The sequence below is a fragment of the Mobula birostris genome, chromosome 3 (genome assembly GCF_030028105.1).
Source record: "Mobula birostris isolate sMobBir1 chromosome 3, sMobBir1.hap1, whole genome shotgun sequence".
Lineage (NCBI taxonomy): Eukaryota > Metazoa > Chordata > Chondrichthyes > Myliobatiformes > Myliobatidae > Mobula > Mobula birostris.
Window position 1 is genome coordinate 171,863,147 of NC_092372.1, and position 15,579 is coordinate 171,878,725.

General features: G+C 41.9%; 1 protein-coding gene across 2 annotated transcripts in view; it reads left to right on the forward strand.

Annotated features, from left to right (window-relative positions):
• The window catches only part of dnah5l (dynein, axonemal, heavy chain 5 like), a 297,168-nt gene that overhangs the window by 224,072 nt on the left and 57,517 nt on the right, over positions 1-15,579 (forward strand). For both annotated transcript variants that reach the window (XM_072253688.1, XM_072253689.1), the window contains exons 70-71: positions 12,494-12,615; positions 14,716-15,063. In XM_072253688.1, the coding sequence (XP_072109789.1) occupies positions 12,494-12,615; positions 14,716-15,063 (470 nt within the window). The remainder of the gene's footprint in view (positions 1-12,493; positions 12,616-14,715; positions 15,064-15,579) is intronic.

A 15,579-nucleotide genomic window follows, 5' to 3' on the forward strand; every position in this document is an offset into this window, starting at 1 on the left:
ATATTCAGTCTAGACTAACAACAGCAGGATCTTCCCACCAGTTTGACTGTAGAAAACTCCTTCCTCAATGTCCAATGGGCAATATCTGAACCTGGAAAGACCTCAAGGCTCCTTCAGCCAATATCCCTTGCAGGACACTCGGTTTCAAGTTACACTCATATCAGAAAGTGTTATGAACCGTTGCTGTACCAAATGAACATTCTTTAATTGGCATGATGCAGCCAATGGCAGCCATCTGCAACTATAAATGATTTCCAGAAAGTTCTCTCCCATCAACAGAAAACTGAAGCTACTACTTAATTTCATGGACCTGCTCAGACATGGTGACAAGGACTTCGTTAGAACAAAAGACAAATGCATAAGTCCATTGCCACTATTGTCTATTCTTGTAAAAGACCTAAGTGTCATGCTCCATTATCCGCATTGGTTTCAGTATTCAAACTGTGAAGTAGTTGCATCACAAATTAATCTCAGAGGTTGAATATCTTCAGAACATGTACCTCCGCAAACACTCAAGGTGCTCATCAAATATCCTACTTAACAACTCCAGCAGTCAAGTATGCTAATGGATATTTGATAATACAAAGTACTGGGAGTAAACAATGAGGCCAGAAGGACACTTAATAACGTCTACCTGATCCAGTTCAGCACAGTAGCGTAAAGTCATCACAGCACCAATTCCACCACTTTCTCTCAGGAGTCTTAATGCTGTCCCCTTGATCATGTGGGTTTCCCCCCAAATTCCAATGGGTTAGTAGACTAATTGGCCACATAGGTGTAATTGAGTGGTGTGAGCTCACTGGGCTGGAAGGACCGGATACAGTGATATATCTCTAAATAAAAAATCAAAATTATTAAATCCTCCCTCTATACTGAGTCATTGTTAAAAGCCTTTGAACCGCCTCATGATTCTACTGCTATTTCCAGCAATAAATCATTACACTATAAGGGGGCCTGTCAATCGTAGGCTGCTGCTGGCCAGCAGCATTATTCTTTAAAGTAACCTTGGTGAATTCCTTCATAACACGCCAACCTAGGTTAGGCTCACTGTCCTCTCCTATGAATGACTGTCTGAAGATTATCGCTGGAATGAGCAAGGATCACTCAGGAAAGGGACTTCATACCCTTGAGCGTTTGATAATAGAATGCAGGTTGCATCCGCTTGCATTGGTATTCATCTTGTGTCTCAAAGTGACAGGTGCACAAACTCTCCAATCCCTTAAGCTTATTTAATTTGGTTGAATCAGGGTAAGGCACTGAGAGGTGAAAAGCAGGAATAAAATGTGCAGTTTATTAAATGGTTTCACCCAGCTCAAGTGGAAAAATAACAGCTTATAATGAAATGAAATATCAAGGTGTAAAGAAAACTTTACAAAACAATGAATCAAAATCCATTTACTATTAACTTCTCATTGTTTTGTGTTTCTCACTGGAAACCCCACAGCTGCAGCATTGTGCCTCCCCTGTGGCGGCTGCTAACTGCTGAAAGGCTGGTTCTTTTCTTGTCTTTGAGAGATGGATGCCCTGTCAGGATGTGCAGTACATAATGATCTTGTGCCCTGTGTGAGCAGGCTGTATTCTGCGACATACAAACTAGTGTTTGGAGAGGCAGGATAGGGGATGCTGGTGAGGACTGCCTGAGAGCTGGTTGCTGCACGAGAATTCCTGACAACCTGAGAGTATAGGACCTCAGTTCCTTCAGGACCAATTGGATCCTCAGGGTACAAGCAAGCAGCAGACATACATCCCTAAGTTATATGATTGTTGTTGTGCCCCCAGAACCTAGCCAAGCTTCCAAACAAATCTTGGAACATAGCTATCTTCTCAATCTGTGCAACACTGGCATCCTGCAGACCAGCGAACTGCTAACCCTGGGAGTCAGTCTATTGCTCACAGGGACTGCTTATCCAACTCAACAGAAGCAGAAGTCTGCTCCCACAGTCCTTTTGTCTTTTCAGCATTACCATAGCCTGGAACAGAAAAAAATATTTGTTTCCAAGGTGAGAGTGAGTTCTTCCTGCTTCTGCACCAGCCCCTGAGTAAGTGGGGAAGAACCTTAGTCCTCCTCCAGACTCCAGGAGGGTACGTTTCCTTCCTGGTGCAAGGGTCAAGGATGTCTCTGAGCGGCTGTAGGACATTACGGAGTGGGAGAGTGAACAGCCAGTGGTCGTGGTGCACATAGGTACCAACGATATAGGTGAAAAACGGGATGAGGTTCTACAAGGTGAATTTAGGGAGTTAGGAGATAAACTAAAAAGTAGGACCACAAAGGTAGTAATCTCTGGATTACTACCAGTGCCACATGCTAGTCAGAGTGGAAATAGGAGGATATTTCAGATGAATACGTGGCTTGAAAAATGGTGCAAGGGGGAGGGATTCAAATTTCTGGGGCATTGGAACCAGTTCTGGAGGAGGTGGGACCGGTACAAACAGGACGGTCTGCACCTGGGCTGGACCAATGTCCTAGGGGGAGCGTTTGCTACTGTTGTTCAGGAGAATTTAAACTAATGTGGCAGTGGGATGGGAACAAGTGCAGAGAGACAGGGGTGAAAAATGAGGGTAGAAGCAAAAAAGTGAAAAGTAAAAGTGGCAGGCTGGCAAATCCAGGGCAAAAATCAAAAAGAGCCACTTTTCAACATAATTGTATAAGGGCTAAGAGTGTTGTAAAAGCAAGCCTGAAGGCTTTGTGTGTCAATGCAAGGAGCATTCGTAACCAGGTGGATGAATTAAAAGTGCAGATTGTTATTAATGAATATGATAAGTTGGGATCACAGAGACATGGCTCGAGGGTGACCAAGGATGGGAGCTCAACATTCAGGGATATTCAATATTCAGGAGGGATAGACATGAAAGAAAAGGAGGTGGGGTAGCATTGCTGGTTAGAGAGGAGATTAACGTAATAGAAAGGAAGGACATTAGCCAGAAGGATGTGGAATCGATATGGGTAGAGCTGCATAACACTAAGGGCAGAAAACACTGGTGGGAGTTGTGTACAGGCCACCTAACAGTAGTAGTGAGGTTGGGGATGGCAATAAACAGGAAATTAGAAATGCGTGCAATAAAGGAACAGCAGTTATAATGGGTGACTTCAATCTACATATAGATTGGGTGAACCAAATTGGTAAGGGTGCTGAGGAAGAGGCTTTCTTGGAATGTATGCGGGATGGTTTTCTGAACCAACATGTTGAGGAACCAACTAGCGAGCAGGCCATTCTAGACTGGGTATTGAGCAATGAGGAAGGGTTAGTTAGCAATCTTGTCGTGCGAGGACCCTTGGGTAAGAGTGACCATAATATGGTGGAATTCTTCTTTAAGATGGACAGTGACATAGTTAATTCAGAAACAAAGGTTATGAACTTAAAGAAGGGTAACTTTGAAGGTATGAGACGTGAATTAGCTAAGATAGACTGGCAAATGATACTTAAAGGGTTGACGGTGGATATGCAATGGCAAGCATTTAAAGATCGCATGGATGAACTACAACAATTGTTCATCCCAGGTTGGCAAAAGAATAAACCAGGGAAGGTAGTGCACCCGTGGCTGACAAGGGAAATGAGGGATAGTATCAATTCCAAAGAAGAAACATACAAATTAGCCAGAAAAAGCGGCACACCTGAGGACTGGGAGAAATTCAGAGTCCAGCAGAGATGGACAAAGGGCTTAATTAGGAAAGGGAAAAAAGATTATGAGAGAAAGCTGGCAGGGAACATAAAAACTGACTGTAAAAGCTTTTATAGATATGTGAAAAGAAAAAGGTTGGTCAAGACAAATATAGGTCCCTTACAGTCAGAAACAGTTGAATTGATCATGAGGAACAAGGACATGGCAGACCAATTGAATAACTGCTTTGGTTCTGTCTTCACTGAGGAGGACATAAATAATCTTCCGGAAATAGTAGGGGACAGATGGTCCAGTGAGATGGAGGAACTGAGCGAAATACATGTTAGTAGGGAAGTGGTGTTAGGTAAATTGAAGGGATTAAAGGCAGATAAATCCCCAGGGCCAGATGGTCTGCATCCCAGAGTGCTTAAGGAAGTAGCCCAAGAAATAGTGGATGCATTAGTGATAATTTCAAAACCCTTTAGATTCTGGATTTGTTCCTGAGGATCTAGGTGTTCTTGTATATCAGTCACTGAAAGCAAGCATGCAAGTACAGCAGGCAGTGAAGAAAGCTAATGGCATGCTGGCCTTCATAACAAGGGGAATTGAGTATAAGAGCAAAGAGGTCCTTCTGCAGCTGTACAGGGCCCTGGTGAGACCACACCTGGAGTACTGTGCGCCGTTTTGGTCTCCAAATTTGAGGAAGGACATTCTTGCTATTGAGGGAGTGCAGCGTTGGTTCACAAGGTTAATTCCCGGGATGGCGGGACTGTCATATGTCGAAAGATTGGAGCGACTGGGCTTGTATACTCTGGAATTTAGAAGGCTGAGAGAGGATCTTATTGAAACATATAAGATTATTAAGGGATTGAACACGTTGGAGGCAGGAAGCATGATCCCGCTGATGGGTGAGTACAGAACCAGAGGCCACAGTTTAAGAATAAGGGGTAGGCCATTTAGAATAGAGTTGAGGAAAAACTTTTTCACTCAGAGAGTGGTGGATATATGGAATGCACTGCCCCAGAAGGCTGTGGAGGCCAAGTCTCTGGATGCTTTCAAGAAAGAGATGGATAGAGCTCTTAAAGATAGTGGAATCAAAGGTTATGGGGATAAGGCAGGAACTGTATACTGATTGTGGATGATCAGCCATGGTCACAGTGAATGGCGGTGCTGGCTCAAAGGGTCGAATGGCCTACTCCTGCACCTATTATCAATTGTCTATTGATTAGAGGGTGGCTAATGTAACCCCGCTTTTTAAAAGAGAAGGGAGAGGGAAACTGGGGAATTATAGACCGGTAAGCCTGACATCAGTGGTGGGGAAAATGCTAGAGTCAGTTATCAAAGATGTGATAACAGCACATTTGGAAAGCGGTGAAATCATCGGACAAAGTCAGCATGGATTTGTGAAGGGAAAATCATGTCTGACGAATCTCATAGAATTTTTTGAGGATGTAACTAGTAGAGTGGATAGGGGAGAACCAGTGGATGTGGTATATTTGGATTTTCAAAAGGCTTTTGACAAGGTCCCACACAGGAGATTAGTGTGCAAACTTAAAGCACACGGTATTGGGGATATGGTATTAATGTGGATTGAGAATTGGTTGACAGACAGGAAGCAAGGAGTGGGAATAAATGGGACCTTTTCAGAATGGCAGGCAGTGACTAGTGGGGTACCGCAAGGCTCAGTGCTGAGACCCCAGTTGTTTACAATATATATTAATGACTTGGATGAGGGAATTAAATGCAGCATCTCCAAGTTTGCGGATGACACGAAGCTGGGCGGCAGTGTTAGCTGTGGGGAGGATGCTAAGAGGATGCAGGGTGACTTGGATAGGTTGGGTGAGTAGGCAAATTCATGGCAGATGTAATTTAATGTGGATGAATGTGAGGTTATCCACTTTGGTGGCAAGAACAGGAAAACAGATTATTATCTGAATGGTGGCCAATTAGGAAAAGGGGAGGTGCAACGAGGGTTCAGTGCTGGGACTGCTGCTGTTTACAATATATATTAATGATTTAGATGACGGAATTAAAAGTAACATTAGCAAATTTGCCGATGATACAAAGCTGGGTGGCACTGTGAAATGTGAGGAGGATGTAATGAGAATGTAGGGTGACTTGGATAGGCTGGGTGAGTGGACAGATGCATGGCAGATGCAGTTTAATATAAATGTGAGGTTATCCACTTTGGTGGTGAGAACAGGAAGGCAGATTATTATCTAAATGGAGTCAAGTTAGCAAAAGGAGAAATACAACGAGATCTAGGTGTTCTTGTACATCAGTCACTGAAAGCAAGCATGCAAGTACAGCAGGCAGTGAAGAAATCTAATGGCATGCTGGCCTTCATAACAAGGGGAATTGAGTATAAGAGCGAGGAGGTCCTTCTGCAGCTGTACAGAGCCCTGGTGAGACCACACCTGGAGTACTGTGTGCCATTTTGGTCTCCAAATTTGAGGAAGGACATTCTTGCTATTGAGGGAGTGCAGCGGAGGTTCACAAGGTTAATTCCCGGGATGGCGGGACTGTCACATGTTGAAAGATTGGAGCGACTGGGCTTGTATACTCTGGAATTTAGAAGGCTGAAAGGGGATCTTACTGAAACATATAAGATTATTAAGGGATTGGACACGCTGGAAGCAGGAAGCATGTTCCCGCTGATGGGTGAGTCCAGAACCAGAGGCCACAGTTTAAGAATTAGGGGTAGGCCATTTAGAATGGAGCTGAGGAAAAACTTTTTCACTCAGAGAGTGGTGGATATATGGAATGCTCTGCCCCAGAAGGCTGTGGAGGCCAAGTCTCTGGATGCTTTCAAGAAAGAGATGGATAGAGCTCTTAAAGATAGTGGAATCAAAGGTTATGGGGATAAGGCAGGAACTGGATACTGATTGTAGATGATCAGCCATGATCACAGTGAATGGCGGTGCTGGCTCGAAGGGCCGAATGAGCTACTCCTGCACCTATTGTCTATTGTCTATTGACCTGGGTGTCATTGTACACCAGTCATTGAAAGTGGGCATGCAGGTACAGCAGGCGGTGAAAAAGGCGAATGGTATGCTGGCATTCATAGCAAGAGGATTTGAGTACCGGAGCAGGGAGGTACTACTTCAGTTGTACAAGGCCTTGATGAGACCACACCTGGAGTACTGTGTGCAGTTTTGGTCCCCTAATCTGAGGAAAGACATTCTTGCCATAGAGGGAGTACAAAGAAGGTTCACCAGATTGATTCCTGGGATGGCAGGACTTTCATATGATGAAAGATTGGATCGACTAGGCTTATACTCTCTGGAATTTAGAAGATTGCGGGGGGATCTGATTGAAACGTATAAAATTCTAAAGAGATTGGACAGGCTAGATTCAGGAAGATTGTTCCCGATGTTGGGGAATTCCAGAACGAGGGGTCACAATTTGAGGATAAAGGGGAAGCCTTTTAGGACCGAGATTAGGAAAAACTTCTTCACAGAGAGTGGTGAATCTGTGGAATTCTCTGCCACAGGAAACGGTTGAGGCCAGTTCATTGGCTATATTTAAGAGGGAGTTAGATATGGCCCTTGTGGCTAAAGAGATCAGGGGGTACGGAGAAAAGGCAGGTACGGGGTTCTGAGTTGGATGATCAGCCATGATCGTACTGAATGGCGGTGCAGGCTCGAAGGGCCGAATGGCCTACTCCTGCACCTATTTTCTATGTTTCTATGTTTCTTCATCTCATGAAGCTTGTCTGATAGACCGGGCACTTTCCAAACCTTTTGAAGTGGCTTCCCAACAGTTTTCTGCTAAAAGATTCACATGAAAGGCCTGATCAAACCCCTGTGACAGTACTGTCATCGTCTCCAGATCTGACAATAAGTCCTCTCGAGTAACAGGCCATGCCTCAGGGCTCCCTTCCCTGCCTCACTGAGAAAGCTAGAAAATAAAAGGAAGATGTGCTAGGTAGTCTCTCGGAATTATTAGACCTATACTCTTGTTAGCAGACTTGCCTTACTGCAGCAATGGGACCACATACAGTACGCTGCAGCCTGCATCTTTTTACAAATATATACTTCTGGATAGGCATAACCCCAGCTGTTGACTGTGTTCAAGAGGCAAGCTTATGCTTAAGACAATGACTTAGAATTGGCAGACATGGTCGGGCACATTGACAAAAACCAAGATTTATCAAGGAAATCAAGGCTGACTATTCTCTCAAGGTTCATGGGCACCTCCCCAGCCTACTCTGCCTCTGTGAGACCCATCGCAGATATGCCGACTTGTTTTCAGAGCCCCTGTGCTCTATCTGGTACGGGCATGTGTATTATTTCAAACCTCCTTTACATTCCTGCACTGAGCTGCCCATGCTCCGTCTCCAGTTGCAGGGTGAGGCCCAACGCAAACAAGAACAACTCCTCGTATTCTTCCAGGGTAGACTGTAGCCCAATGATATGAACATTGGACTTTACAACTTCAGCTATCTCTTACCTCCTGTGTTCTCCTTCCAATCTATCTCTGTTTCTCCCAGTTTTGTTCCTTTTCCCTAAGCACATCCTCCAGCTCTCATCATCGATTTTGACCCCCTTCTGCTTCCATCCACGTTTTACTTTATCACCTTCTTTACATTATCATGTACCCCGTGACGGGGATAAAGAACCAGCAGAGATGGAAAACACTTTGGAGTCCAGTATTGCTCTTAACTAATAATATTTAATAGTAACTGCAATACAGTAATATAAATGCAGATAAATCAAACAGGTTAGCAATGATTATATATAAGTAAGTATATCAGTAAGTGTGGAAACATATATGAAAAATCAAGCTTCTTCAAGTCTAGGGGTAAAAAGATACACTCTTACGATGATGAGTAAAGTTCAATTCAGTTCAGTTCATGGTATTGAGTTGAGTAGTGATGGAGAGAGAGAGAGGGAGAGATTTGAGTCCTCTATTGAACTGACCCCGTCAATCTTCCCGTTGTCCTCCGAAATCCTTTAGAAGTCACCGACTGTGACCACAACAAAGGACCAGTTTTCTGTGGTGGAGCTATCAACCCAGGCAAGGGCGGACACATGGAGAACTCCCCACCAGTCAATCCCTTTTCTCACTGCAAGAGCGACTGATCAATCTGCCTGATCGATCTTCCAAAAACCCACTTTTTCTGTGGGCACAACAAAGCTCATTCAGTGTCCAGAACATGTGCCTGAGGTCTATATCATCTGACCTCTTATTTATCTCACCCTACTGAGTACCAACTGTCACTCAAATAACTCCTCCCTTCTTTGTCTGTGTAAGAAATTCACTAGCAGGCAAATGTTCTTGGAAGTATAAACACGCTGCCGAAAAATCCTAACATTGATTGTCCATCTAATAATGCTGCCCGTGGTCACCATAGTGACTTACAAGCTGCTCGGTCTCTCCAACTCAGCAGAAATCCAAAAGTTACTCCCAGTGCCTTAAAGTGACAGTCCAAAAGTTAGTTTTCATCTCTCTCACTTTTTCTTTCTCTCTCTTTCTTTCTCTCTCTCTTTTCAAAAGCACAGTTCATAGGGGTAATTCAGGACCCCGTCACAACATATTGGATCCCAGAATTGGCTGTCTTTGTGTTTCTGTTTATCATCCTCCACTAGCTACAGTATCTCCACCTGTACCCTCTCCTCTCCCTTTTATCTACCCTTTTTATTTCCCCTTACTTGCTTCCATATAATCCCCACCGACTCATGTCTCATCCCTCCACCTCTCCTCTATATACTGGCAATCTTCCATCCCTACTCTTAGTCCATTTACAGGGACTTAACCAAAAACATCCATAACTCCTTTCACATACAGATGTTGCTCGACCCGCTAAATTTCTCCAGCAATTTATTTTTGCTCTAGATTGCAGCATCTGCAGTCTCACGTCTCGATTTTCAGCTTCCTTTGGATACTTAATTTAACAATTCTGACCATCTCTCCTATCTCTGTCTCTCATCAATTTACACACTTCTATCAGGTCACCCCTGAATCTCCAAAGCTCCAGAAAAAACAACTCAAGTTAGTTATTCAGATTATATTATTAGATTAGATTAGATTATGAGGACACTCAGTCCTTGTTTATTGTTATTTAGAAATGCATGCATTAAAAATGATACAATATTCCCCCAGAATGATATCACAAGAAACACAGGACAAACCAAGACTAAAACTGACAAAACCACATAATTATAACATATAGTTACAACAGTGCAGAGCAATACCATAATTTGATAAATAGCAGACCATGGGCATGGTAAAAAAAAAGTCTCAAAGTCCCGATAGCCTCATCATCTGACGCAGGCGGTAGAAGGGAGAAACTCTCCCTGCCATGAACCTCCAAGCACCGCAAACTTGCCGATGCAACACCATTGGAAGCACCCAACCACAGCGGCTCTTAGTCCATCTGAAAACTTCAACTCTCCAACCAGCCCCTCTGACACAGCCTCTCCAAGCAGCATCCTCTGCCAAGTGCTTCAACCCGCCCTGGCCGCCGATCAACAAGCAAAGCCGAGAACTTGGGGCCTTCCCCTCCGGAGATTCTGGACCACACAGTAGCAGCAGCAGCAAAGCAGGCATTTCAGAAGTTTCACCAGATGTTCCTCCGTGCTCTCACGTCCGTCTCCATCAAATCAGGGTTGTGCACAACACCCTACTTGACAAATAACAGGCATAATCACTGAGTGGCCGCTGTGAGCTGCATCGTGTCGCCATCTTCTCCTCCCTCAATTTTTAAATGTATTTAAATCAATTTCCTACATTTCCATCCAAATCATTAGGACCTGTGAGACCCCAGGAAAGGTCCCAGCACTGATTTTTGTGGAACACCACTAGTTACAGATTTCCAGTCAGAAAAAAAAAACATCCCTCCACTACAACTCTGTCTTCTATAAATAAGCATATTTTGGATCCAATTTGTTAACCCACTATAGATTCCATGTGACTTCATCTTCTGGAGCATCCAACCGTGAAGGACCTTGTCTGGTATCAGTGATGGTGTGAATCTTCAACAGGTTTACATTGGATTTTTGATATAGGAAAGAAGTACTGTGCTATGGACTTGCAATGTTGTTATGCAAAAAAAACTTTGACTCTGCTGGGATATCCACTTACTATATAAAGTACCCTTCAATAATGCGTGACCAATGGATCATTGCTTTCAACTGTTAATGTATTAATTTAATGTCCTACTTACATACGTGTGAAAGCTCCATTAATTGAAAGTGGTCGGAAATGAACCTCTTTGTTAATCAATGCAGTTCCCATTGGTAAAGACACTTGTACCAATGAATGAAGTTTTTCTAAGGTGCAATGAAATCATACCGGACAGATTTTGGCTTTTTTTCCTCCTGTCATGGGGCTTATCTTCCCCTTCACCCAACAAGTCCTGCACTCTCTCTTCCAGAAGAATCAATGTCCTATATTGAGATGATCCTCCTCTAGTCTGAAGTGCCAGGCAATTGTTCTGGATGATCTTCGTTTATAATAGAGAACAATTGTCGATTATTTAGATAATGGAATTGATGGCTTTGGGGCCAGGTTTGTGGACAACATGAAGATAGATCATGGAGCAGGTAGAACTGAGGAAACACGGAGTCTATAGAAAGACTTAGACAGATTAGAAGAATAGGCAAAGAAGTGGCAGATGGAATGTAGTGCAGGGAATTCTATGGTCATGCACTCTGGTGGAAGGAATAAAGATGTAGACTATTTTCTAAATCGGGAGAAAATTCAGAAATCAGAGGTGAAAAGGGACTTGGAAGTTCTCATGCTGGATTCCCTAAAGATTAACTTGTAGGTTGAGTCGGTGGTAAGGAAGGCAAATATTCATTTCGAGAAAGCTAGAATATAAAAACAAGGATGGAATGCTGTGGCTTCATAAGGCATTGGTCAGACCGCACTAGGAGTATTGTGTGCAATTTGGGCCCCTTATCTAAGAAGGGATGTCCTGGGATTGGAGACGGTCCAAGGGAGGCTCATGAGAATGCTCCAGTGAATGAAAGGGTTAAGATATGGGGATCTCATTGAAACCTGTCGAATATTGAAAGGCATAGATTGAGTGGACGTGGAGAGGATACTTCCTATTGTAGAAGAGTCTAGGACCAGAAGGCACAGTTTCACAATGGAAGGATGTCCCCTTAAAACAGAGAAGAGTAATTTCTTCAGCAAGAGAGTGGTAAATCTGTGGAATTCATTGCAACAGACAGCTGCGGAGGCCAAGCCATTGGGTATGTTTAAAGTGGAGGCTGATAGTAAGGGTGGCAAAGGTTATGGGAAGACGGCCAGAGAATGGGGTTGATAAATCAGCCATGATGAAATGGCGGAACAGACTTGATGGGCCAAGTGGCCTAATTCTGCTCCTATGACTTATGGCCTATTATATATATTTTTTCAGCAGAAGTACAGACAGTCTATTCAAAGGACCATATTAAAGCCTTTATCTATGTGTATATCCTCGCGATAGACTGGCGTTCTATCGCGGGGGGCGGGGGGTGGTATCTTGTACTCTCAGTCGCTTCACACCACAGAAACTGGTATAAGCACCGGCCTGATGAGCTACAAGGCTCGGGACAGACCTTAACTTTTTATAAAGGCACATTTCATGATATAAATTTATTTTCAAACTTAGATTTCAGAGAAAGCAAATATAAGAGAATCATTGATCTAGTTAGTACTCATGTCATTGACAAATTTTGGTCATTATTGTTATAATTTGTATTTTATACACAAAATTGAAACAATTTAGAAATAATTATCTGAAATTTACTTTCTTTGAAGGTCCCAAATCAAAAGAATAATTTAATTAATTTCTTTACAAAAATGACTTTGGATGCAGATAACAAACCTGGTATATTCTTTGAATGACTAAAGATCGGCTTACAAAAACGGATTCACTCTCTCTGTTTCTCTAAATGTGTAGGTGTGAAAGCTGGACTGAAGCGTACCTACTGCAGTATTAGTCAGGAACAGCTGGATGTCAGCAATATGCCGCAGTGGAAACCCTTATTATACTCTGTAGCCTTCCTCCATACTACTGTCCAGGTACTTCCCTCTTTTCATTAATTTATGGCAAATTTCTAACTGTAAGGCACAATACGAGGGGTGATTGATAAGTTTGTAGCCTAAGGTAGAAGGAGTCAATTTGAGAAAACCTAGTACATTTGTTTTTCAACATAGTCTCCTCCTACATTTACACTTAGTCCAGCGGATCCCTTCTTTGTAGAAGTTGGCGTCTTGAACCTCCAGAAAGTGGTCCCACAGCAGGGTGATTGATAAGTTCATGGCCTAATGTAGAAGGAGATGAGTTATTAACTTCAAACTTTCTGCATAATCATTCAAAGAGTTGAACTGCACATGCATGTAACAAAAGCTGTATAACTCATCTCCTTCTACCTTAGGCCACGAACTTATCAATCACCCCTGCTGTGGACCACTTACTGGAAGTCCAAGACGCCGACTTCTACAAAGGAAGGATCCATATGCTCCACGACTGCTGGAAGTGTGTAAATGTAGGAGGGAACTATGTTGAAAAATAAATGTGCTAGGTTTTCTAAAATTGACTCCTTCTACCTTAGGCCATGAACTTATCAATCACCCATATTTAATATTTTAAGTCATTAAAATTCTGCCATATTATGGTCATTCATTGCTAAAGGTCACTTGTGACTGCAGCTACCTTTCTCTTCTCAGCATCCACAACAAAATTAATGAATAATTCAATTGTCCATAGGGTGTAAGTGCCTTTATAATTTGCGAATAATAGTTCTTTGCTATTAGCAACAGTAAAATCAAACTGCCTCTCATTTTATTTTACTTTGCCAAATCTTTCCAGAATTGTTACTTTTTTTGTCTCACACTGTGAACAAAAACTGTTCCTGTGTTCTTGAACTCACATATTGTTTCGTTAGTAGAAGTGCTGGATTACAAAATTAATTGGAAAGGCACTTGGGGTCTTAGTGGTCAACATTGCCAAGTATCTGCCTGCCCTATCAATGATATCTAACAATTGACAAGGAAACTGAGTAGTGGTAGGAGGATGCATTACAGCTGATACAATTCCTGAAAGAGAACCATAGAAAAGGAAAACATATATGTATTAGAAGGTGCAAGAGTTTTCAAGGAAAAGGATACAGCCATAGAATCATTGACTGTATAGCACAGAAATAGGCCTTTCTGCCCAACTCATTCATGCTGACCATGATGTCTAACTAAGTTAATCTCATTTTCTTACCTTAGGCCTGTATCCCTTGGCTTCTTTCATTGCAAGTATCTATCCAAATACATTTTTAACATTGCAAAATGAGAACTTTAATTATTGCCTTTATGTATTGGAGAATTAACTCTTCATTAACAATTATCAACTTGTTGACAAGATACTTCCATACATTTTAAATTTCTAATTTCATCAACTTACTGAACATAATTGGAGGCTAAATGTGAAATGTTTTGTGAAGCACACAGCTGAGAATGAAACAATTCTGACATTTATCTGAACATTAGCCCATGTACTTTGTAATTTCATATTTGGTTGCAAAGACTGTATCAGTTTCCACCTTTCATGAATCAGCAATGTACAATTATTTTTACTGAAACTTCCTGCAGGATAAAACAATGCATTTCATGAATTGCTAGATTATGGAGTGACCCAATCAGTGCCCGGTTTCAACAGTTGTAAATGCATTTGAATGATAGGCACAAAGTCTACCAAGCTTTGGCATTGTATTTGTTTATTTTATATAATTCAATTCACCTAATTGAAATACTGTCACTGAAAGAACTGTTAGAAGAAGGGCTGTTATGTAAAATGAGAAGGATGATATGTATAATAGTCTTAAATTGCTCCTGAAGGCCTTGTATGTCCTCTCAGGCAGATGTAAAGATGATATGGCTTATTTTGGAGTAGATCAAAAGAATACTTGCTCATCAGTATTTATCCTTAATTTGAAGTCATTAATATGTATTATGCAAGCATAATTAGCATACTGCTGCCCAAAAAATTTTATCACCCCAACACAGGTTCATATTATTACAATGACTATATAAAAAAAAATCCAAATTTGCACAATAGAGCTTTGAAGTTCCAGGAAAGATTATATGCAATTTTTAAATATTCTATATTCCTTTTCCCAATGAACCTTCCAGGAAAGACGTAAGTTTGGCCCTCTTGGATGGAACATTCCATATGAATTTAATCAGGCGGATTTTACTGCCAGTGTACAATTTGTACAAAATCACCTGGATGACACGGATGTTAAACGCGGTGTGAACTGGAACTGCTTGCGTTACATGCTGGGGGAAGTACAGTATGGAGGACGTGTAACAGATGATCTGGACAAGCGACTACTCAACACATTTGCTAATGTCTGGTTTGGGGAAAGCATGTTCACAGATAAATTCTGCTTCTACAAAGGCTATGTCATTCCATACGGCAAGACAATTCAAGATATTCTGCAGTACATTGACAGTCTGCCACTGGTTGATAGTCCTGAGGTATTTAAGAACTTACTTGTCAAGATCATATCATTGTGTACAGCATTTTGAATATTTGTGTACTTTCTCTTAATTCTATGAGTGAACCGGCCACTTATCCACTTTTTATGCATGTATTTGTTCAAGGCATCAAAAACAGTATTACAGGATACAATAAACATGGATAAATGAGAAACATGATTGGTTAATAACCTAACAAATGGAAAAGTAATAAGATAATATTGTAGAGTTGAGGTAGTAACTACTGGTTAGATCTTTTTTGTAACTGCATGGCTTCTAAAAAGGGCAGTATTGCTGATATCAGGGCTGCTGTTTAATTTGTCCTTTGGAGAAACATTCATTCACAAAGAAGTGGGGGGAGGGAGCCAAGCAAGGTAATTACAAAAGCAAAGTATCTGTATGCTGGAAATCTGAAATAAAAACAAGACATTTTGTAAATACTCAGTGGATACAGAAGCATCCACTGTATCCTGTGGTGAGAGAAACAAATTTAATGTTTCAGGCCAACACACTCAA